Source organism: Pollicipes pollicipes, unplaced genomic scaffold (genome assembly GCF_011947565.3).
Source record: "Pollicipes pollicipes isolate AB1234 unplaced genomic scaffold, Ppol_2.1 Scaffold_7261;HRSCAF=8764_pilon_pilon_pilon, whole genome shotgun sequence".
Taxonomy (NCBI): Eukaryota; Metazoa; Arthropoda; class Thecostraca; order Pollicipedomorpha; family Pollicipedidae; genus Pollicipes; species Pollicipes pollicipes.
This window is the reverse complement of record NW_023597054.1, coordinates 31,719,402-31,741,284: the sequence shown is the minus strand read 5'-3', so window position 1 is coordinate 31,741,284 and position 21,883 is coordinate 31,719,402. Positions and strand designations below refer to the sequence as shown.

The following is a 21,883-nucleotide window of genomic DNA, read 5'->3' as shown; positions in this document are numbered from 1 at the left end:
CATTTAATCAATCATTACCAATTATCATTTCAGCATTTAAAGCCCTTAACGTTCGTGAAGAGTTCCTATTATCCGACATGTTCTTCTCCGAGATGCCACAGGCCAGCTTCGGCTTATCCCGCTGCCTCCCCAGCCGCAGCGAGCGCTTTCGATAGGCGAGGGACTCGCCACTTCATCGCGAAGGCCAATATATTTGCACGAAGTGACTTGTGTTAGTGTCCTACGCACAACACAACATCCAAACACTTTTGCTCACCTGATCACACTAGCATGGGGTTTTCAGTGTAAAATATTGAGTTTCCCCATTGCTAAATCCTGCACGCGCCCATCGCCCGCTCACATGGCTTGCACAAACCAGCTGCTGAATAGTGAACTTTTGTTGTCTAGAGCCATCTTTTCCACTTATGACACTAATAGCTATCGGTGAGCATTTTATCATATTCGATGCTTGCTTTAATATCTTGAAATGTGGAACATTCCCTTTAAGTAGGGAAAACGGTTTGCCATGCCTCCAAATCCGTAAAAAGGGGTTTTCACCGGATCTGACCCACTTTGCTCTCAAAGTGAAGGGGCTGGAGCTTCTCCCCCACACCGAATACAAAACTACACGGTTTTCTATTCCGTACCAGGCTGCAGACGTCCCACTGTGGACACAGCGGAATCTGACGAGAAGCGCACATCTATGGGACATATCCAATTACTTGCAGCCTTGACCACACCGGGAAGCCGCTCCGTTGTCACACGTTTAGAGCAGTAGGTTCGTTCGCAAAGCAGATCCGCCTGTGCCAGCTCTCCGCTGCGCTGAAGAAGCCAGCTCTCTGCGTTGAAGAAGTTCGGTTGTACAGTCTGTCGGCGCCCCTCACTCGCAGAGAGACTCCTCCGACGCAGCGCGTCACCGGCCGCACGCCGTGAGTTTTCTCTCAGCTGCCGTGTTTGCGGGGACTCTCTGAATGGTGCTACGCATGCTGGCCGCCGCGCCCAAATGGCTTGCACATCAGGCATGCAGATGCTGGACAAGCGATGACAGGCCGCGGACATCCTGTACTGATCTGTATTGGCGTGAGGGTTCATGCTCGTGCAATGTTAGGCTACGTTAAACACGAAGCATAGCATAAACGTTTCGGCATTGAAGCGGTATGTACGGGTAGATGGGTGCATCTGTCAGAATCGACGCCATCTCTCGTGCCGATTTCATTTCAGAAAACAAACACACAGTTGGCGGCGCCTAGCGAGTCTCGAACCCAAACCATCGCAGCTGAAATCAACATTTTCTACCTTCTCCCACTGAATGCTGCATAGTATCTGCCCCAGTCGGAACTACAATCGCCTGAGCCGTAATCATAGTACAGGGTGATCAACACAGCTCCATTCTCCGTACTCTGATCAGACTACACTGCGCAAATAATTTATTTTCTTCTACTGATTCCAGGCGCAGTTGACGAAGTACCCAGCTACAGAGTCTGTGCTTCTGCGAACACCATTAATACGTAACAATGACTATGTCGCACCGGCTCGAAAGAGTCACGAACAGACGGCGTTTTGAACGCCACACAGAGACACACCGAGAGGGAGGGGTGGCGGGGTGGGGGTGGGGGGAGGGGGACGCGTGCTGCAGCCAGCGCTAGTCGTCCTTCTTGGAGGGCTCGCCGCCGCCGCCCTCCTCCGAGTGACTGCTGGCGAGCGACTCGGCTGAGTCTCCGCTGCCCAGTTCCTCTGGCGACGGGCCATGGTCACGGTCATCACCCCGCACCCGACACACGCCGGTCGGTTGGCAGCGTGCTCGCCCGTACCAGCAGACGACAGTGCCACCTTTGTCGGTGACGACCAGCGCGAGCGACTCGCGAAGGCAACACAACAGGGATCTCGACTCTGGACCTGTCCATAACTGGCATGACTCGTCACCAGCTTCATTGTACGTTGGGACAAACAGTGAAGCCTGAGCAGAGCAGTGTAGCGAGCCAAGTGTTATACATTAACGAGTGTCACCCTTCGAGATATATTTTTTAAAAAAGAACTGCTGACACCTAAGAACCAGTACATCCAGCCCGGGCCGGCGTCGGTGCGTCGCCTGACCTTGCCCACCCGTGCCCGGCGTGTCGTCCGCCTGGCGAGCAGAGGCGCACCGGCTCCGGCTCTTGTGCGACCACACGTGCTTGTCGAGCCGCGTGAAGCGGTACTTGAGCTTCCAGTCCTCCTTGAGCTTCTGCCGGATCACCAGCGACGTGGTGATGGTGTTGCCGACGGCCAGCACCAGGAAGAGGATGCTCAGCGCCAACACCTGCGACAGCGGCGCGGCCGTCAGATGGAGGTGTTGCGCACGAGTCTGGATCGCTACGAGCTGAACACACCGCAACACGCCGCTACAGCAGGAGTCAGGTGGACGCCGCGCGGCACGCGGCGACGGCTTCGGTCCCGGTCACCGGTCGCGTTGGAAGTTTAAGCCGGTCCGCAAGCAATGACGAGCTGATGAAAGCCCTAAAGCCAAACATGGGCCTCCAGGAACACCATGTCACATGTGGACGCCCTCATGAAGGCAATGTGGCAGCATTACCCCACAGCCCCTCAACCTAAAACTCGATTCGGTTGGTACGACGAGTCAAACCCTCCCAGCAGGGGACTAGCTAACCAGCACCCCGTCACCACAAAACGACCCCAGCAACGTCAGCAGGAGAGACGGCATGTGGGCGCGGCACCTCCACCTCGGCCCGCCCTTACCTGCCACGTGGCCTCCGGGTGTGAGCTGAGCTGATGCAGGGTGAACGCGTTGTAGAACTCGAACGCGTAGCCGATGTAGAGGAACGGCAGCAGGAACGTGAGTCCCTTCCACATCCACGAGTGAAAGCCCTCTATCGTGATGTCCATGTCGCGGCGCTCGCCCAGCGCCTTTAGCCGGTACAGGCAGCCGCGCTGGTACATAAACTGCAGGTATTGCACCGAAGCTGCAACGTGGAGCGTGCGGCATTACAACACGCTGCCGGTGTCGATACAAGCAGTAGCGCTCTGCAAGTAGTGGGCAGAGGTTGAGACACGGCGTGAGGCGTCACAGCATGCCATCCGTGCCGTACCAGCAGCCACGCTCACACAACTGCAGCCGCTGCACTGCAGCTGAAGTCCAGGTGTGAGAGGCATACAACGCCGCTCCTACCCAGGTGCGCGGGACCAGACAGGACACAAACTGCAGTTGCTGAGTATAGGCTGGTACGAGGTGCCTCGACGCGACCACTTGGCGCCGGAATCATAACACAGTAGAAGGGTTGATCAGTTGTGGGTTCCAATGCATCACATAGAGTCAGACACATACGGTGTTCAACACGACGCCAGGGTCATACATTGCCAAAAAAGGTGGAGGATAAACTGGGCTGAGCGAGGGAAAATGGGTAACCATGCATGTAAAACACACCAAAAACCGCTTCCGCCCCGAATTCAACCTACTTTCTTCTCGACGTTTCGGGACGGGAACCGTCCCCCCCCCCCCCCCCATCTCATAGCTGAATAACAGACTGCAGCCAGGCAGGGGCAACTCAAACCCCCAGCGGTTGTGTCGTCTCACAGCTCCGGACAAACAGCACACCCAGCACACAGGCTGGACTGACCGTTCGTATTAAGAACATCATAAAACTCGAACCTTCTAAACAGCATCAGAATAGTGTACCAGTGTAAAGCTAGAATGGCTGGCAAAAAGGATAATGAAAATAGCGACGAAAATATTAATTTTCGGAAAGAACGAACGAGCCAACAAATGGATGAAGTTACATGGAAAAGTTCGTGACCTTTCTCGTTGATCTAGCATAGCACCAACCAGCGAACCAATTGCCAACTGTTATGGATACGCCACGCTTATAGACGTCATGGCCAAAAGAACATCACTTGAACACGCATTGAAAGCTTTCGAAATTAGAGCTCCGCAACTACTTAACTCCTGAACTCCGAAGACTATCATCAGCATGTTCCAAGATCGAAGTCAAAACAAGTGTGCTGCCGTTATAACGATGGCCTTGCCTTCCGAACATGCATGTCACAATATTCCAGTACCGAACCCAACCAAAACATGTTCAGCACTTAAAAACAGTCATGGAAAGAGCTCTGACTTCCACTGGCCGGGTTCATCAGTCGCCAACTACAACACAAGGCACACCCAAACCCACAATCGCACGGTCTCTCCTCTCGTCCACCCGCTGCACACTCACATATGTAGACGTTGAACAGGTTGAACTGGTAGCGGAACGTGTAGTAGACGGGGCCGACCGGCCAGACCAGCAGGATGGCGGACAGCACGCAGGAGATGAAGTGGTGGGCCCGGTACCAGCCCTTGATGCGCGAGCCGTTCACCCGCAGGATCGACTCGCGGATGGTGAGTGTGCAGTAGTACCACACCAGCATGAACATGAACACCAGGTCCAGGATCCTGCGGCCGGCGGGCCGGCGCCGTCAAGGTCGTGAGGTCAGCATGAACACCAAACGGAAATGAGACAACGTAACAACAACCATATAAATGTCACAAGACGGGGCCGCGCCATTCCTCCACGCCTGCGTCGCCAAAACGTCACCCTCTGTGCCTATGGGCTGCAAATCTGTACGCAAGTCAAACGCACGCGGCAGGGTAGGGCTGGGTCGCTGATTCATATACAAAGTCATAGCGCTTCGTAAAATATTATCCAGCACAACATAAAACATTCTGGCACAGAGCGCCCTGCAGATGATGTCACAGCACACCGAGACGCTGAGTTCAGCAGGTCACGTGCCCCGCCTTAACGCAAGATGGCGCCACCATCTCCGGATGACGTTCACAGCACGGGACGAGCGGCAGCGCGCGCTTCACACGCCCAGGGCGCACGGCGCATCAAAAGGCGTACGAATGTGTATGTTTTTTAATCCGCTTGCGGTACCTGCACATCACTGGTGTGAAGCCCCACCTAAAACTCAACTAAACTCGGCTATTTTGGCAAGCTCAATGTCTGGCGAACAACACACAATGTCTGTATTTCGAGGACTTGTTACGAGCAGGCAAGCAAACTATGTAAGGCCCTCTCAGCAGTGGCACACATCAAATCAGCGTGACAACACTGCGGAAAGCGGCGGGTCGGGAATACTGGGCATGGAAAGTAATCGGGCACACTACTGGTGATTTCGTCAATGATCGGCACAACACGAATAACAGCCCGCCATCCAGTTGGCAAGAACTGCGTCAACGTTCAAACGCATGGTACCTCCACCGTGATGCCTGGCTCTCCAACAAGCAGAGCAAATCACCGCATCTACAACAGCTCAGACTCACCGATTTTGCCAAAACAGACACGTCAGGGCAATAGCCATAGAGATGGCGTTCATCACTAGCTTAAACTTTTCGTATTCGTCCTTGTACTTGAACCTGCAGGAGGAGAGAACACCAGATCAGTGCTGACCCTCACGGACGCGAGGACGGCTGTGCACCCGCCTGGAGACGGACATGCTGGCTCAGGAGCCGTCGCAGACGCGGTGCGGCCCGCAAGTCTCGCTCCCCTGGCAGAATGGCGGCGATCGAGGCTGAGCCAGCTGGTGACAAGATGCCCCACATGCGACACCGGCCGCCAAAGGGGTCCTTAGGCGGCGCCCAAAGCAAATGGATGGGTTACCTCATCACTGCTCATCACCACCGAACAAAGAGCGTAAGGCCGGTGAAGCCCATAGCGCCCTGTTGGCGTTCCGTCGAGTACGAGAGAGAGCTGGTGAACAAGTGACACGTGACATGTGGGGCCCGATTTTAGAGCGCAATACTGTAACGTGTATAAAAAGACGCCAGATTTTAAGCCAGTGCGCATGAAGATGCGGCTTACGAGGATTTCCTCGCCGCCTGGCATGCGTTACGCTCTGGCCTCCTAGTCTCATAGATTTTTTGCAATAATATTACGCAATGCCTCATGGGAGCTTGCCATCGGAAATGAGGCCAACCGGTCAGGCTATCCTTTTGTGCAGCAGCGCAGAGCTTCGGACAAAACCAAGGATCGCGCCGGTCACTGTACCTGAACGTACAAGCAAACATGTGCTAATCACAGCACGCGTCACGCCACGAAATCAGATAACACACCTCCTGCGTAGGGCGGAGAAAAAACGCTTAGAATGCTGTCATTAGTGCACGACGGCAGTGATACCATCATCCCAAGAACAGAGGGTTGCCAACTGCAAATAACCCAAACAAGGATCTCCAAAAAGCCTCAACTAAAACTGATGCTTGGAAACTGAGATAGCCAACGTGGCATTCCGAGAATCCGGGCACGCCATCAAACAGGGTGCCAAAGGCAGAAGTCCAGAGCGCCACGCTTTGCTCCGCCACAGCCGAGCCTGTGTGCGACAGGACCATTGGGCGGCGAGAGCGTGCTGCTAAATCCTCAGCCGATGTGTCCAGAGCCCGGAACGAGCCGATCACCCCGAGCACCCAGCTCTCGTGGGAACCGTTTCCTCACGGCCATGCCAGCGCGTAATGAGAGAAAGATTCCGGGATACCACGCGCTGGAACTACAGAGGGAAAGAGCCAATGAACCCAAAGCTGTGGGTATCGAGGACACCAATGACACATGTAACCACGCCCGCACCGTCAGTTGGTTCAAACCCTCACCACACGCTTGACTACACAAAACTGATGTATTACACACGGTGGCGGCTCAAAGAAAGGTCAGTGATCAATATATAATTGCATAACAGGCACCACATAGCCTGCCGAATCGAAAGCGTGATCTCACCGGTCATTCTTATTCAATATGGAGACGTTAACGCAGCCTAGAATGATCTTCAGGTAGACGTCGTTCTCCTGCGGCAGATAGTTCTCCATCTGGTAGAGCTGCGCCTTCCGCCGCAGGATATCCTTCTCCAGGTCGCTGACCTTGATCTGCACTTCCGGGTCATCGCGGGGAAGCCTGTGGCACGACAGCGTCCGGTCAGGTCACAGCTGGCGGCTGGCCCATGCTCGGCCTGCGCTGGCGGTCCAGCACGGCCGAGCAGTGCACGGCGGTCCGGCAAGGTGACGGCCGAGCAGTGCACGGCGGTCCGGCGCAGTGTGACGGCCGAGCAGTGCGCGGCGGTCCGGGCAGGGTGTGACGGCCGAGCAGTGCGCGGCGGTCCGGCACAGTGTGACGGCCGAGCAGTGCGCGGCGGTCCGGCAAGGTGTGACAGCCGAGCAGTGCGCGGCGGTCCGGCACAGTGTGGCGGCCGAGAAGTGTGCGGCGGTCCGGTACAGTATGACGGCCGAGCAGTACACGGCGGTCCGGCAAGGTGTGACGGCCGAGCAGCGCACGACACGCGCCTCCAATACGAGCCCACCGAGACGACCTCGGTGATACGACCAGAGGGACGCCCCAGCGCTGCGACACCGCGCGCCAAGCGAGGAGCCATCCCACCAGCGCGCCTCGCAACGCGCCAGCCGCAGTGCAGCAGCCGCCGCGTACGGGCCGCTGCGCCGCCACCACGCAGGTCCTACGTCCCAGCCACGGGCGCAGGACCAGTCACACAGAGCGCGCATGTCGCACGCGGCATGCGTCAGCACGCCAGCCTGCCTACGAGCGAGCGCACAATCGTTACAGCACGCTGTACAGACGCGCTCGCTGTCCACTGAGTAGGAGGCGTTCACCGACTGGCTCACCCATCGCAGCGCGCTGTACGGACGCGCTCGCCGTCCACTGAGCAAGGGGCGTCCGTCGACCGGCTTACCCCTTAGCGGACTTGTTGATGATGCCCAGCCGGTAGCGCTGGTGGCTGATGCTCTTGACGCACTTGGCCTGCAGCTGGCTGACGTCCTGCAGTCGCTCCAGGTACTCCTTGTGCACGGCCTGAAACGAGGGCGGCAGAGAGCGCGGCTGAGCCCCGTCCGTAAGCTGGCAGATAAGGTGCACACGGACGAATGCAGGACAGGTGCCCGCAATGCATAGTCCCGGCCGATATTACGCCACCCTCGTAGCAGTGCAGTCAGTCCGAATGCTTGGACCGGCCAGCTGCGCAGCAGTTCTCTCCCGGGAGCCAACTGGCGCTGACAGGAGATCCAGTACACCCGCACACCTCTAACGCGGTCACTGATCGCCGAGATGCCGATGATTAGTGGCCATCTCAGAGACGTCTCTGCCGGTTTTGATTCGCTGGCAGTGGTCTCCAGGACTGCTGCAGCGGCCTGATCAAGACCTCCTGCTGAGCAATGTGAGGCGGTCCGACGGTCTACCCTGAGGCCCTCTTCGCAACATTTCGACGTGACGTCGCTGCGTTAACCGGATGTTTCCAAAATTGTATGATATGATGGGATATGTGTGGCGAGCATAGGCGTAAGAACGTTTCAAAAAGTGTGTGGGGGGGGGGAGGGGGGGGGAGGGGGGGGGGGGGGGCAGGCTCAGGCCGTACTTCAGGAACTTCTTCTGGCATTTTTGGAAAGCAAGCCTGATGACTGGGGGGAGGGGGTAGAGATGGAGGTTGTTACCGATCTTTATTTAAAAGTCATGGCTGCTATGCTAGATATACATCTAGAGCTGTTCCTCATTAGTGCACAATCTTGCCTACTCGACTCATCTATGTTACTCGGCAAATAAGGCTATCCAGCTTTCCAGGACGATTCGTCCATTTCAACATTGTCTTTCCTGGGGAGGCGAAAATCCAAGAATTTTTATCTAGTTTCTTCAGACATTAAGTGCATCGCGAAGGCAGATTGTAGATGGATATGTTTGATCGAAATTTGAAGATGAAAATTTGATTGTAGATCAAGTGGTCAACAATGTGTATTAACATGGCCAAGCCATGTTTGTCTGGAAAGATATAGCATTCAGTCAGAATCGATAAGTGATATAATTTATGTAACGTGGTTGTTTAACACGCGCGCTCGCAAATCTTAGCAACAAAAACCTTCACGCGAGGCGTTGCAGTCTCCACAGTCCTCGGCACGTTTGCCCAGTGGCTATTTTTTCCCCGTGGCCCACCGGTGGACAAAAATGATGGCACTTTTGAAATAACTACCTTTGAACATTTAAATGGGCTAGTAAGACAAATTACGTGACGTAATTTTAAGCATGCATGCTCGTAAATCTTAGAAACAAAGCCTCGACGCCAGGCGTTGCAGTCTCCGCAGGCCGCGCGGCGTTGGTCCAGCAGTTAATATTGAGCCCTGGCCAACAGGTGGACGAAAATGATGACATTTCGGAAAAGGTACATTTCAACGCTTCAGGGCATCAAATCGTACATTTAGAAGACCGTCTGGGCGCATATTTCACGTGTGCTATTCTTAAACTGATAAGAACGGATTGCCCTTAAAGCACCGCGAAGTGGTGCTGGTGGTGGTGGAACTGGAAGAGTAAAAGAATCTCCATTTTTCGTGTTTCTGTGACAACTTATGTGTCTAGAAAACAGCAACACGGCGCCCGCCGTGTTTCCCTGTCTTCCCGTAACACTGCAAGTCTGGTGGCACTTGCAGTGGCTGACGCCGTTCGGTTTTACGGAAGCTGCAACCCAGGCCATCGTTGTCCTTGCTCCCGAGGTTGCGGGCGGGCATGTTCAAACCTTTTGATGCATTTTTTTTTAAAAAATCCGTTCTACAAAAAATGAGCGTTCTCAGGCAAACATGGGATGGCCTTGTTCGTTGTTTTAATTCATTTCGACCCACTCCACTCAACAATAATGAGACCCCTTATTTCCTTCCGGGCAAGGGGCCCTTGAGCAGAACACCTGGGGCACAACCGGTTCCGGCCAAAGGCTGAAGGGCCATTCCGGCCCATTGCAAAGTGCCATCTGGCTGTTATTCTGGCGACACGGGGTGGGTTCTCCTGGTTGATCCGGAGACCATTATAATTATACACCATATCACATTGTTCCCCTCCCTGACACGGGAGGCCTTCTGACCCGCGCAGTTCGCTCCGGATCAGCACGGGAACCTGCATTGATGCCACAACATTCCTATTCGCCGCAGATGGTCCAATGATTGTCACACAGACTCCAATGCCATGTTTTCTGTGTTCTTAAGAGGCATGGAGGCAAGGCTTAAGAGGTAACTCCTTGAACGTAGATTATAAACGAAATGGAGTCCCAAATTTGTACAAACATGACCAATCCATCTTCGTCTTAAAATGTCCAAGAGTCAGTCAGAACTGATAGCCGGTAAAAAATTGTGTGACATGGTTTTGGACACGAGCGCTCGCAAGTCATAGCAACGACAGCCTCGACGCCCGGCGTTGCAGTCTCCACTGGCCGCACGGCGTCGGTCTGCGGCTGTGACATTAACCGACTGTCAATAAGCGAACTAAAAAGGTGATGCATCTTGAGGAAGATGGCTGGTGAACTAGGTAAATCGGCACGCATGCTTAATGTGGTGCAAAAGCACCAGCTTTAGTCTGAAAAGTGCGGGGACCAGTTAGCACTCCCGGCCCCCCCCCCCTCCCCCACCTTGAAAAGTGGGGGCTCATGCCCCCCCCCCCTGCACCCCCCCCCCCCCTGTTCCTACGCCCACGGTGGCGAATGGGCAACAGCGACACTCGAGCGGTGCGGGCCCGCAAGCTGTCTACGGGTGACTGTGTCAGGAGCTGGACGCTCATCCGCGCAGTTATACAGCCAGGGGACGGCTGGACTCACAGCCCTACCCCTGTGTCGGGAGCTGGACGCTCCACCCGCGCAGTTATACAGCCAGGGGACGGCTGGACTCACAGCCCTACCCCAGCCCATGATGGGAAACCGGGTGTACCGGGGAGACAGTGAATGGATAATGCATTAAACGTCCCCACGATGATAGCAACTCAGTTCGAAGGCAACTCAAACGGGACATTCTGTACATTTTATTGACCAGACCCAGTTTTTGTTCTATCCATGTCAGGGTGCAGGTACACTGCCTGCACAAAACCATCCGAGAGACTGCGTCCAGACGCAAACCCAGACAGCGACCCAAAAAATAATAATAATAAGCGAAAAACTGGGCGCATGCACCTCCCCACGCCTCTACTACGGCGTCTGGAGGGCGGGTTTGGTGCCTTCCGGAGCCGACCTTCGGACTTCTGTGAGCCCCGCCCTTTGCCCGGCGCCGCTCGTGGCGAGACGGGGAGGCTCGCCCGCGCCGGCGCGTCTCAGGTCCCAGCAACCCCGGCCAATCTTATCGTGCCGGCGGCACCTGTCCCGGTGGGCGCCGCGACCCGGGGGTCGAGTGGGGTCAGCAGGAGGCCGGTGGGAGGCGTCTTCACGAGGAGCGACGCGGCCACGCCCGGCAGACCGCAGAACTGCACAACGAGACCGAGGCAGTCTGGACCCATGACGCACGAGATTATAGGCGGCTTGCTTCTAAAAGGGCCATCACCAAACGGTGTAATGGAAGACTTCGGTTGCCTCAATTCAGTCCATCGAAGGGCTGACAAAACATCAGCGTTAAAAATTAAAGACGGGTCGTAGAATGTGTATCAAAAGATTAACCCCCACCATGACAGGGGCCGATGCGACCTCCTGCCCGTAATATTTTCTGATGATTCCTCGCCCGCATATCGTGCAAAGGAGCCCAAGTTTTCAGTAGCCTATAGGGCATTCATTGGACGTGCTTTGACACCAAAAACGTGCCTCTAGCTTTTGTAATTCAGAACCGCGGCAGTTTTTGAGGAACACTGCACGGCGATCTACGACCGGCACGGGCAGCGAACGGCAGCTAACGATGTCGCAGGACGCGCGAGGCGTGCCGACACTGTTACACTAACGGAGCCATACACCATAAACACATGCTCAAGACACCAAACTCTAGACTACAATGCTCAAAATTGAATGAACACGCTTGTAGAGGTATTGTGCCGTTACGAAACATGGTCTCATACATGTGTCCGTGCAGAGCTGCAAAAGTTCGATTTTCAGGAAATTTTAACCTGGCATAACCAATCTAAGTATTGAATAAGCAGCATATACAACTGATTACCAATGCGAAATCTCGTCGAGAGAATCCACTGGTGTTTTGCGCCAAAAATGAACAAATAAACAGGTCATTTATGTGCATATGGCACCAGATAAATCCTGCAGTTATGGTGAAGAATCACCGGCAAGGAGCTGTTAGAAATTAGCGACACAGACGGTCGGCACAACCATGCACAATGATGCAGTGACAGCACCATCTTCAAACACCTCCAGCAGGGAAACAGCCGCGGCGACAGCACAAAGAGGGGATGGGAACCTTTTGAGCCACGCGTGGCTCGCACCAACCGAGGGTCACCAGCCGACAAACGGCATCACTCCCGGGGCTGAGAGAACACGGAAGGTCGCGGCTAGTCGTACACTATGCACCAGGACCGGACGCAGCCTCGCCCAGTGTCTGCGCTCGTCGCCCGCCTCGACCCACCTCCAGCGACTTGTACTCGTCGCTGAGCGTGCTCCACTCCTCGACGCATTCCTCGACGCTGCCGTGTTCCATGGCGGACCTGCGGGCGGCGGCGAGCGGGCGTGAGGCGGCGCCGGCCGGCACTGAGGCTCGCCCGGCACGTGGCCGGCCGGCGCCCGGCTCCGGCCGCCGCCAGTAAACAGTGGACAGCGCGCGCACCACGTAAACACTGGCGGCAGGGGCCGTGGCGACAGGACGGGACGGCACCGCACCACCCGGGGGAAGGGGCTGCACGGCGACGCGGCCCGGCCCCTGGCGAGACCGCTTGCTGACCCGGCGAGACCACTTTTGCCGTGTGCAAAGCTCCTTCACTTTCAATGCAACGGATGCTTTAACCAGGCGAATGATGGACCTCGCCCACACGGTGATGGAACGCTCTGACGGACGGCCACGGCGCTTTCTAGACAGTCCTCTTGCTACAGGACTTCCAACAGCTCAGCCAATGATTACCAATGCTCAGCATCTAGTCATCGCAAATTTTCCAACAACAAACTATCATAAACATGCACAGGTCACCTAAGATGGTTGAGTTACGTGACATGACGTGACCAAGTCACGAACCCAAAATCTGCTCACAATTTGAAACATTTCCCTACCAAGTAGCCATCCTTTGTAGCATGCATACCCTTCATAGATCCCTAAACTTGTGATGAACCCATATAAGACTGTTGGGGGTTATAAAATGGTCCCTAACCTCACCCCCATTAATTTGATCAGACACGATCTTTGCGCGATCTTAAACCAAGAAAGACATGACCATGCAGACTGTTCGGAAAGAACGAAACAGACCTTTTGGTACCAACATCGAAGTTTTCGGTACAAAATATTACCAGCAGGGCGCTCCGAAGCAAGCCCTGCTGGTCATCCTGGCTTATTAGATTACTAATTTACCCGGCAATCATCATATCATTCAACCATCATTTACCAGATTATCGATTTGAACATATTCATGATATCCTGACTATATGACTTTGTCCGACCTAAAGCGTTCCCTGCCTTCAACTGATCGATCACTGCACCCATGTCGAACTGCCTGATACTCCGCAATGAATTCGGAACTGATCGTGAAAAATCGGAGTGGTATACTTTCAGCAGTTAGCCAGGAGGTTGATTGTCAGGGTTTACCTGGACAGCGAAAGTTTTCAGGTCATCACGATCATGCCGACCTCCAATGATCTTGACATCAGAACATAATTTGTGAACAACTGTCATTGCTGTATTGATTATTTTGGCTTTAGGGCGCGCCAACTAACCTGGTCATATGGCGCTCATCCATTGCTGTATTTATTCAAATCCTAGCTACAATATGATATGAACCATGCGCACAAATATATCTTCCAAAAATGCAGAACATGGTGTAAGCAATGCCTACCTACAGAGGTGGCAGCAATTACGGATATTGAAGCTCGCCCGTCTCCCCAACATTCACCATACCTATTTTCTCCTTCGCCTCCTCATACCCCACCACACCTGTTTACTTTCTCGCCCGCCTCCCCATCCCCCACCACACCTGTCTGCTGTCTATTTTCTCGTCCGCCTCCTCATCCCCCACCACACCTGTCTATTTTCTTGCCCGCCTCCCCATCCCCCACCATACCTGTCTATCTTCTCACCCGCCTCCCCATCCCCACCATATCTGTCTACTTTCTCGCCGACCTTCCCATCCCCCACCATATATGTCTATTTTGTGGACCGTAGAGTGGAAGGTCACTAACTATTAAATAAGCGATAAAAAGTCACTGTGCATGGAAAGTGTCCTGGCCTTTATGTGTATGTACATATGTTCTTGCAACCCGTAACATATTGGTGGAATGGGGATCGTGAGGAAGTCCGACTTTATTCAGCATTCAGCTTATTCTAAGTCGAGTGACTACGTGCTCCCAGGTGAACAAGTCAGCCTGCCGCTGTGCCTGCTCAAGTCACTCCGCACTCCCAGGTGAACAGGTCAGCCTGCCGCTGTGCCTGCTCGAGTGACTCCGTACCCCCAGGTGAACAGGTCAGCCTGCCGCTGTGCCTGCTCGAGTGACTCCGTGCTCCCAGGTGAACAGGTCAGCCTGCCGCTGTGCCTGCTCGGGTGACTCCGTACGCCCAGGTGAACAGGTCAGCCTGCCGCTGTGCCTGCTCGAGTGACTCCGTAACCCCAGATGAACAGGTCAGCCCGCCACTGTGCCTGCTCAAGTGACTCCGTATCCCCAGGTGAACAGGCCAGCCTGCCGCTGTGCCTGTTCGAGTGACTCCGTACTCCAAAGTGAACAGGTCAGCCTGCCGCTGTGCCTGCTCAAGTGATGGGTTTCCAGTGTGGTCGGATCAGTACCCAGGATCCGTTGATGACATTGTTGCCAAGCGATCCTGCCAATGGCAGGATCACCGTTGACGACAACTCGCTGCATTGAGTCCGAGTCTGCGTCCGAGTCATTTTGTGGACCGCGGAATCGTTTCTGGCGAGACTCAGCCGATATGATCTAGCATGCCTGTTCCGTGCTTCCTTCGCCTCCTCGCCAAATATCCCGAAACTGAACAGAAATGCCACGTCTCGGTGATACACAGGAACGCATGCACCGACGTCGGCACACGGGTACCGCGGACGCTGGTTCGCGAATCGCTGAGCCAGTGAAGCAGCAAAATCGTCGTATTGGTCGTCATCAGCCAGCTGATTATCAGTCAGTGCCTCCAAAGTATTCTGCATCTATGGGATCAGCTCTTCATTTCCACCATTGATTTTCTGATGGCTGGTCCATAAGTGAGTGTCCCCTTTAGTGTGACGCCAGCATTGCATGCACCAGAGCTAGAGCTCATAGATGATTGCCACAAAGTGCTACCAGATTTTTTATATCTTACGAAATGCTGCTAAAAATGCAGCAGATGCTTAAAAGACTGTTGCAGCTGCCATAAAATGCTGTCCCAGTGAATAGATTTTTTTCTGCCATTTTCAGTATCTGCAGGTCTTCTTAGCTGTTACTACAGTTGCATTACTTCTTGCTGGTACTGTATGGCTACATGCAAAGCACAGCAAGCTCTAAAAGCTTGGCTAACATCCAAAATGTGTGTCTGAAAATTGTCTGCCAGTGATCCATCCATACATGTTGCCCAGTTCATGTGGACTGATAACATTGACTGACTGACTACATGACCTGTACACAAAACATATAATTGGAAGGACAAAACAGACTTCCGCATCATGTGCCACTTCATCAGATGTCACAGTGGCATGGTGCATGTAATTTTGTATTGGCCCTCTGAGGTTCACCTATATCATAATACCTTCCCTAAACATGTATAGCATGCTCACATTCTGGAAAATAAACAGAGCCTCAGTAAGCTCCAATCAACACCAAAAGCTGACATGACAATCTTAGTGGCCGAGCCATCCATGACTGAAAATTCTTATGCTCATGGTTTGCTAGACACCCACCAACCATTGTAAGCCTCTCCTCCACAAATTCTTTGAGATAGATAAATTCTGGGAATAGTTTATTTCTGTTACTCTACAGGCTGGTAAGAACACAACAGTGATGGACCACATATGCACTGGTTATCAGCAGTCAAATGTATAGTGGCCACAATGGCACAGACAGGCATCACATAAAATACTTCAAGTTTTAATGAGGGGTCTGGGCTTGACCATTCTTGGGAAGCATACTCTTATTTTGTAAAACCACATACTCTTTTTTTAGAAAATGGTCATACTTGACACTTCCCAATTGGCAACATTTAGATATCACATTTTTTTAAATGAGCCATGATGAACCATGAAGCACAATTGTTTCTGTAGAGGAGCTCCAGCATATTAACAATAATACAGTGTATATGCACAGCCCATGCTGATGATTTTGTCAAGGTTGTGGTCCTTCTGAACTGCCAAAATGCTGCAGATTGCAAATGACAGTGGCAGATCAATGGTGGTATATAAATGCATATGGGTATACCAGTGAGGTTCTAATTAAAAAGGCAACCAACACAATGACATAATTGGAAACAAAATATAGATGGAACACAATTGAATCCCATCAGTACCAAATGCTTGAGTAAGCCTATACCCAGCCATATCAATGATTGTAACTCCCTTCATGTTTAATTCTACTTATATCTCATTGTATCACAACTTTTGGATAATGTCCACATTTCTGCCTACCAGCCAGAGGGCAAAAAAGTACATGCTATGCCAACAAAGTACAACATAGCACTTAGCAGTGACACTGCTGCTACAACTTCACAAGTAAGCATGTATTGTCCATCCTGATAGCTCAGGTGGTTAGAGCAACTGCCCTCCAGTCCATGCTACAATCCAAGCCTAGTCATATCAGTTGTCCCTGTGGCTCTATTGGTTAGAGCACTTGTGTTCTAATCCAACCATCTAGCTGTTAAGTTCCAGTCATTGCTTGCTATTTGCCCTCCACAGGCATGGCCTGTGGCAGGTGGCAGTGATCACACATGTGGTCAGTTGAGCAGTTGAGTTAGAGGGCAGGAGGGATGGCAATGAGCATTACCATACATCTAACTTTCCCCACCTAATTCTGTGGATTGCCTGGAATCATGCAATCAGATATTAAGGGTCTGAACCCATGCAAGCACTGCTTGTTGTAAGCTCTGATTCCCCAAATCCATCCATTCAAAGGGTTCAGATCAACATAGTATCCATAGAATGGATTCGAGTTGCCTAAAACCTTACTATTTGCCCCTGACAGCCATGGCCTGTAACTGGTGGTGGCACCATTCAGACTTAAGGTCATGTGACACCAGAGGGCAGGAAAGACACTGTGCAGCATCACAGAGCATTAAAATTGTCTTACCAATGTTTGCTGTTACCCTGGAATTACACAACTGGATGGTACAGGTCATGGCCTACACCACACCCAGTGCTCAGCATGAGCTTTTATCTGAGAAATCTACCTGTTTGAAAGGTTTAGACTACATATTTCTGAGCACTTAAAATTCCTGTGCACACCAATACCAGTTGCATAAAGAGGCATTTCTGAGAAATAATAATGTTGCAAAGGTAATGTCTTACAAAAATGCTGCAAGAACATTTTCCCACAATTTCAAATCAGCACAAGTCAGCTTTGCATGAGCTTACCACATGTGCACTCAAGTTTCAGCACACTTATCAATGGGCATTCAGTCCAGGGGATGAATTCTTTACAGACTGGACTACAGGCCCAATGTTGACCAAACTTCTAGTAATGTATGTACCTGCACACTACCAGCCATTAAAACCAATCAAAAAATTGACCCCAAATTAATATTACATCTCATAAAAGCCTCTTTCGTGGCATGCGTGCAAATCATGCAGCAAATCACACTTACAAATCCACAACACTGGCCATGGGGTGCTGATAGCTGCTAATGTACGAATGTTCCTCCATCGTGCGGCGCTTACCAGAATCAGTGATTCAGTAGATGATCCCTGGAATTTCCTTCCACCCAGCCAACCTCTTCATTTAACAATTCACTGACCTGCCGTTACTTAAGAGGGCACTGCCGCTTGTCTTGTAAATAACTACAAAGGTTGAGACATCAACTCTTCCAAACCCCTCCCCTGCTTGCCGGCGTTCACCCCCAACCTCCCGGCCCCAACACGCCGCAAAGAACAGGGCAGGGCAACAGAACACTGAACAGAGTAACAGTGACCATGCAGCACGCGGATATTTGTTTCCAAATCGCTGGAAACTTTTCCTGACGAAATATCTCAAGGCAAACTTAGGAGTTCTAGCTGACTGGTCACCAGAAATGCCGCCAGAATGCTGCCAAATAAGATAAGACGGGTGTGAATGGACTCATGAGTGCATCTACACAGAACAGTTCGTCTGCTTAAATCCACTACGAAGTGGATTTACACTACGAAATGGATTTACACAGAATGCCACTCCTGTATAAATCGACTCAGATCTGAGCTGATCTACACATAAACGCACTGTTGTGTAAATCCGCTTGTGAGTAGATCTATACAAGTGTGGCTTCAGGAGTAAATCGACTCAGATCTGAGTGGATTTACACAGGAGCGCCATTCTGTGTATATACACTCATGAGTGGACTTAAGCAGAGGTGTTCTGTGTAGATTCATTCATGACGTGATATACGCAGAAGCGCCATTCTGTGTGATTTCACTCGCGAGCGGATTTAAGCAGAGAAGGTGCTCTGTGTAGACGCACTCATGATGGATGCACACACCTGTGAATCACATCGTGATGTGATTTACACACCCCGCAGGGGCACCGGCCTCCGCCGGTCTAGGGGACTAGCGCCCCCTCGGGTCCCAGCTCCGGTAACGGGTGGACAGCGCAAGCTGTGCTTCTCAGGGTGTAGCGACCCTGCCGGTACGTGAGCTCCTGCTCCTTGTCCCGCCCGCTCCCTCCACATTACCCGCACTCCCTCATCCGGTCCTATCACCACTCCTCACCCTCGTTTTATCGTGGTCGCCGTGCCCCCTCGCCCGCGTCCCCGGGTCGATCGGATCCTGGTGGCTGAGGGGCGCGTCGTGCGGGTCAGTCACGGCGCGTCCCAAGACTCCACTTTGGCCAGGATATCCGGGGCGTGGGGGGCCCGTGGAGCCCCACACGGGTCTAGCGGCTTGTCGCTCGCGTTGCGGTTGAGTGCTCTTTGCGGATCTCCGCTTGGGGTGCCTAACCGCGCGCAGCGGCTTAAGGGGTCAAGGGGCGGCGGCGCTGAACCACGGTCAAGACGGGGAGGGGTCTACCCGGTTACACCTGGTCGTGCGGGAGGTGTCGTTCGCCTCGTATAGCACCGGGGTAGCCCTGGCGGTGACCACCTCCCGAGGGAGTGTTGGGCCGTCCCCCAGTTGGTCTCCGAGGTGGGTGGGGAGCCCGGGTGCCGAAATTAACAATTGAAGTGCATGGCAACTACAAACCCCAAAAACACTCGCCCCCCGAGAGGGGGACGGACTGCGATGAACTTAGGGCGCAGCGAGGAGTCAGTTCCACCTGCCCCACGCGTTCTTGTCTTCCGGAGTGATGTGAAGAACCTAGCATCGCTTTCACCGTTTCAGCGCCGAAACGGATGCGACAAGTTGGGAAAAATCACCCGCTGTGATAAGCTGAGAGATGGCGCGGTCGAGATGGAGTTTGCAAGCGGCACCGATGTGACTCGAGCCATGGCGGCCACTGAATTTGTTAACGCCGCGAGAACCGAGGGTGGAAAGCGAGACGTGAGCGTGCCAGTCACGGCCACACCGCTCCAATTCTCAAAAGGCATCATAAACTGCTATGACCTTTGTGACGTCAGTGAGGAGGAAATCACCGAAGAATTGGGAATCTTTGGGATCACCGCAGCGCGCAGGATCACGGCCAGGAGGGGTAATGACCAAATCCCTGCAAACAGCATTATACTAACATTTAACCGGCCTGATCTACCGTCTGATATCCACATTGGCCACGCCGTTGTCAAAGTCGGAGTCTTCGTTCCGAATTCTTTCCGTTCCGGCACAGGGCAGGAACCGCACACAACTTTCGATCGAAATTGTCCAGTCTTCATGAAGGAAAAGGAAATTATCTCACTGAAAACCTCAAAGAACATCTATTTCCGCGAGGCGCGTGAACAGTATGAGGCTAATCATCCCAATGTATATTATGCTGAAAATTCCCAAACCCCTGTACTACAGTCCACCAGCATCAATCACATGTCAGCGGTCCAATTCATCGCGCTTCTGCGATCCTTCGGTTTGTCTGTGGTGCCAGCGGGACGGGTGACTCTCGCCCAGTCGGAATCTCCGGGTCCTTCAGCTGCGTCATGCTCGACCAACGCTAGGCAGCCGGCCCCTCAGGTGTCGTCAGGGTAGCTAGCGGGGGAGGAGGAGGGATGGACGGCGGTCAAGCGCGGCCATGGTCCGCGGGCTCGGCCGTCCTCGCCGTCTGGCGCTCCGCTGCCCTCGTCGCCTCCGGCGACACCGGCGAGTGCGTGTGGACGGGCAGTGGAAACGATGGAACGGCATGAGGCAGGCAGGCGCGCCCGCGACCCCAAGCGGGCCTGCTTGGCCGAGTTGGAGGTGGCTAAGGCGGCCAATTGTTTGTCCGGTGCAAGCAAGGAGCCCACCCCTCGCAGTGGTACACCACCGCCGAGAAGGCCAGTGGAGGCCCCCGCTGACCCCCAGACGTCCGGTAGAGGCCCGCCGATGGGCCCTCCCCCGCCGCCACCCCGGACTCGGTACGCTGGCGTGAAGCGTGCCCCGGCCGGTCCCCCGTCTCCATCTGACGGAGGGAGCCCCAGAATTCGTTCCAGAGTGGGGCACGTTCCTGCAGAATCGAACCGTGGTGCTTAATCTGAAACGTCTGCTCCTGCAACTGGCGCAGCCCAGTTCTTTTAGGACGTGTCCAGTTTTAGTATGTGACCTACAACCGCCTTTTTCACACGCCCCCTTTACAAGCCTTTTTACAGTGGAACTGTAGATGAATAAAGGAAGAATGCCCTCGACCTCCAGGCTGTCGTCAGCAAGCACTGTCCTGCAGCCGTAGCGCTGCAAGAGACCAAGCTGGCTTCTAGTCACCACTGCACGCTGAAGGGCTACGCCCTGTTTCGCAACGATGTGTTAACCGACGGTATTGCACATGGCGGTGTCCTCCTTGCAGTCCACCATAGCATGCCAGCCAGGAGGTTGAACCTGCAGTCTACGGTACAGGCTGTAGCCGCACGCCTACGTTTAAATCACCGTTACGTCACGGTGTGTTCTTTATATCTTCCACCTGGCGTCGCTTTTCCATTGGAAGAGATGAGACGTTCAGTGCATGAGTTGCCTTCACCATGTCTTCTTTTAGGCGACTCTAACGCTCATCACACTGCGTGGGGCTGTGATAGCACGAACACCCGCGGAAGGACTTGTGAACATTTTATCCGTGACTCGTCACTGTGTATTTTAAACACAGTGACTCGTACTCATTTTACACTTCCGTATGGTCGGACTTCCGCGCTTGACCTAAGCCTTTCTAGTCCCGAGCTGGTGGAGAGCCTCGAGTGGTCTGTGGCAGATGATCCACTGGGCAGCGGTCATTTCCCAGTGTGACTCCGATTCCAGATAAGAGGAACGTTGGGTGTAAGACCACGACGTTGGAATTTTAAAAAGGCTGACTGGAGTGAGTATGAGGCTCGACTGGAGACATTATGTCAAACCGGAGGTGATAGGGCAGCACCCTCTATTGAGGATTTTACTCACCGACTGCTAAATTGCGCTAGCGATTACATCCCGCGCACTTCTGGATTTCCCCGTCGTTCTCCTGTGCCGTGGTGGACAGAGGAGTGTCGTGACGCAATTCGCGCTCGCAAACATGCTTTCCGAGCTTTTGACGCCAGAAGTAGCTTGGAGAATTTAGTGGCTTTTAAGAAGGCGAGAGCTTTCGCCCGTCGCTTGACAAAAGAAGCGAAACGTGAATCCTGGCGTGTGTACGTGAGCGCGCTCAACCGATTCATGCCAACTTCGCAGGTTTGGGCTCGGATCAAACGCATCTCTGGGCATTTTCCATCCGTGTCACTTCCTGTGCTACATGTTAACGGCCAGGTGGTGACTCACCCGTTGGATGTGGCTAACGAGATCGCCCGAGC

General features: G+C 53.3%; 1 protein-coding gene across 3 annotated transcripts; it reads right to left on the bottom strand.

The window, feature by feature from the left end:
• Positions 1 to 1,035: 1,035 nt before the first annotated feature.
• Positions 1,036 to 17,917, bottom strand: LOC119111980 (transmembrane protein 120B). 3 transcript variants are annotated; one of them, XM_037235894.1, is made up of 9 exons: positions 17,715 to 17,917; positions 12,299 to 12,377; positions 7,681 to 7,799; positions 6,717 to 6,890; positions 5,276 to 5,368; positions 4,188 to 4,405; positions 2,716 to 2,939; positions 2,074 to 2,278; positions 1,036 to 1,713 (listed from the first exon to the last, which is right to left on the bottom strand). In XM_037235894.1, exons 2-9 carry the CDS (start codon positions 12,368 to 12,370, stop codon positions 1,622 to 1,624), a joined length of 1,197 nt encoding a protein of 398 aa, XP_037091789.1. In that variant the 5' UTR covers positions 12,371 to 12,377; positions 17,715 to 17,917; the 3' UTR covers positions 1,036 to 1,621. The 3 variants fall into 3 exon arrangements, with proteins under 3 accessions (XP_037091789.1, XP_037091788.1, XP_037091790.1); XM_037235893.1 differs by having other exon boundaries at positions 17,792 to 17,917; XM_037235895.1 differs by having other exon boundaries at positions 2,083 to 2,278; positions 17,792 to 17,917.
• Positions 17,918 to 21,883: the final 3,966 nt, after the last annotated feature.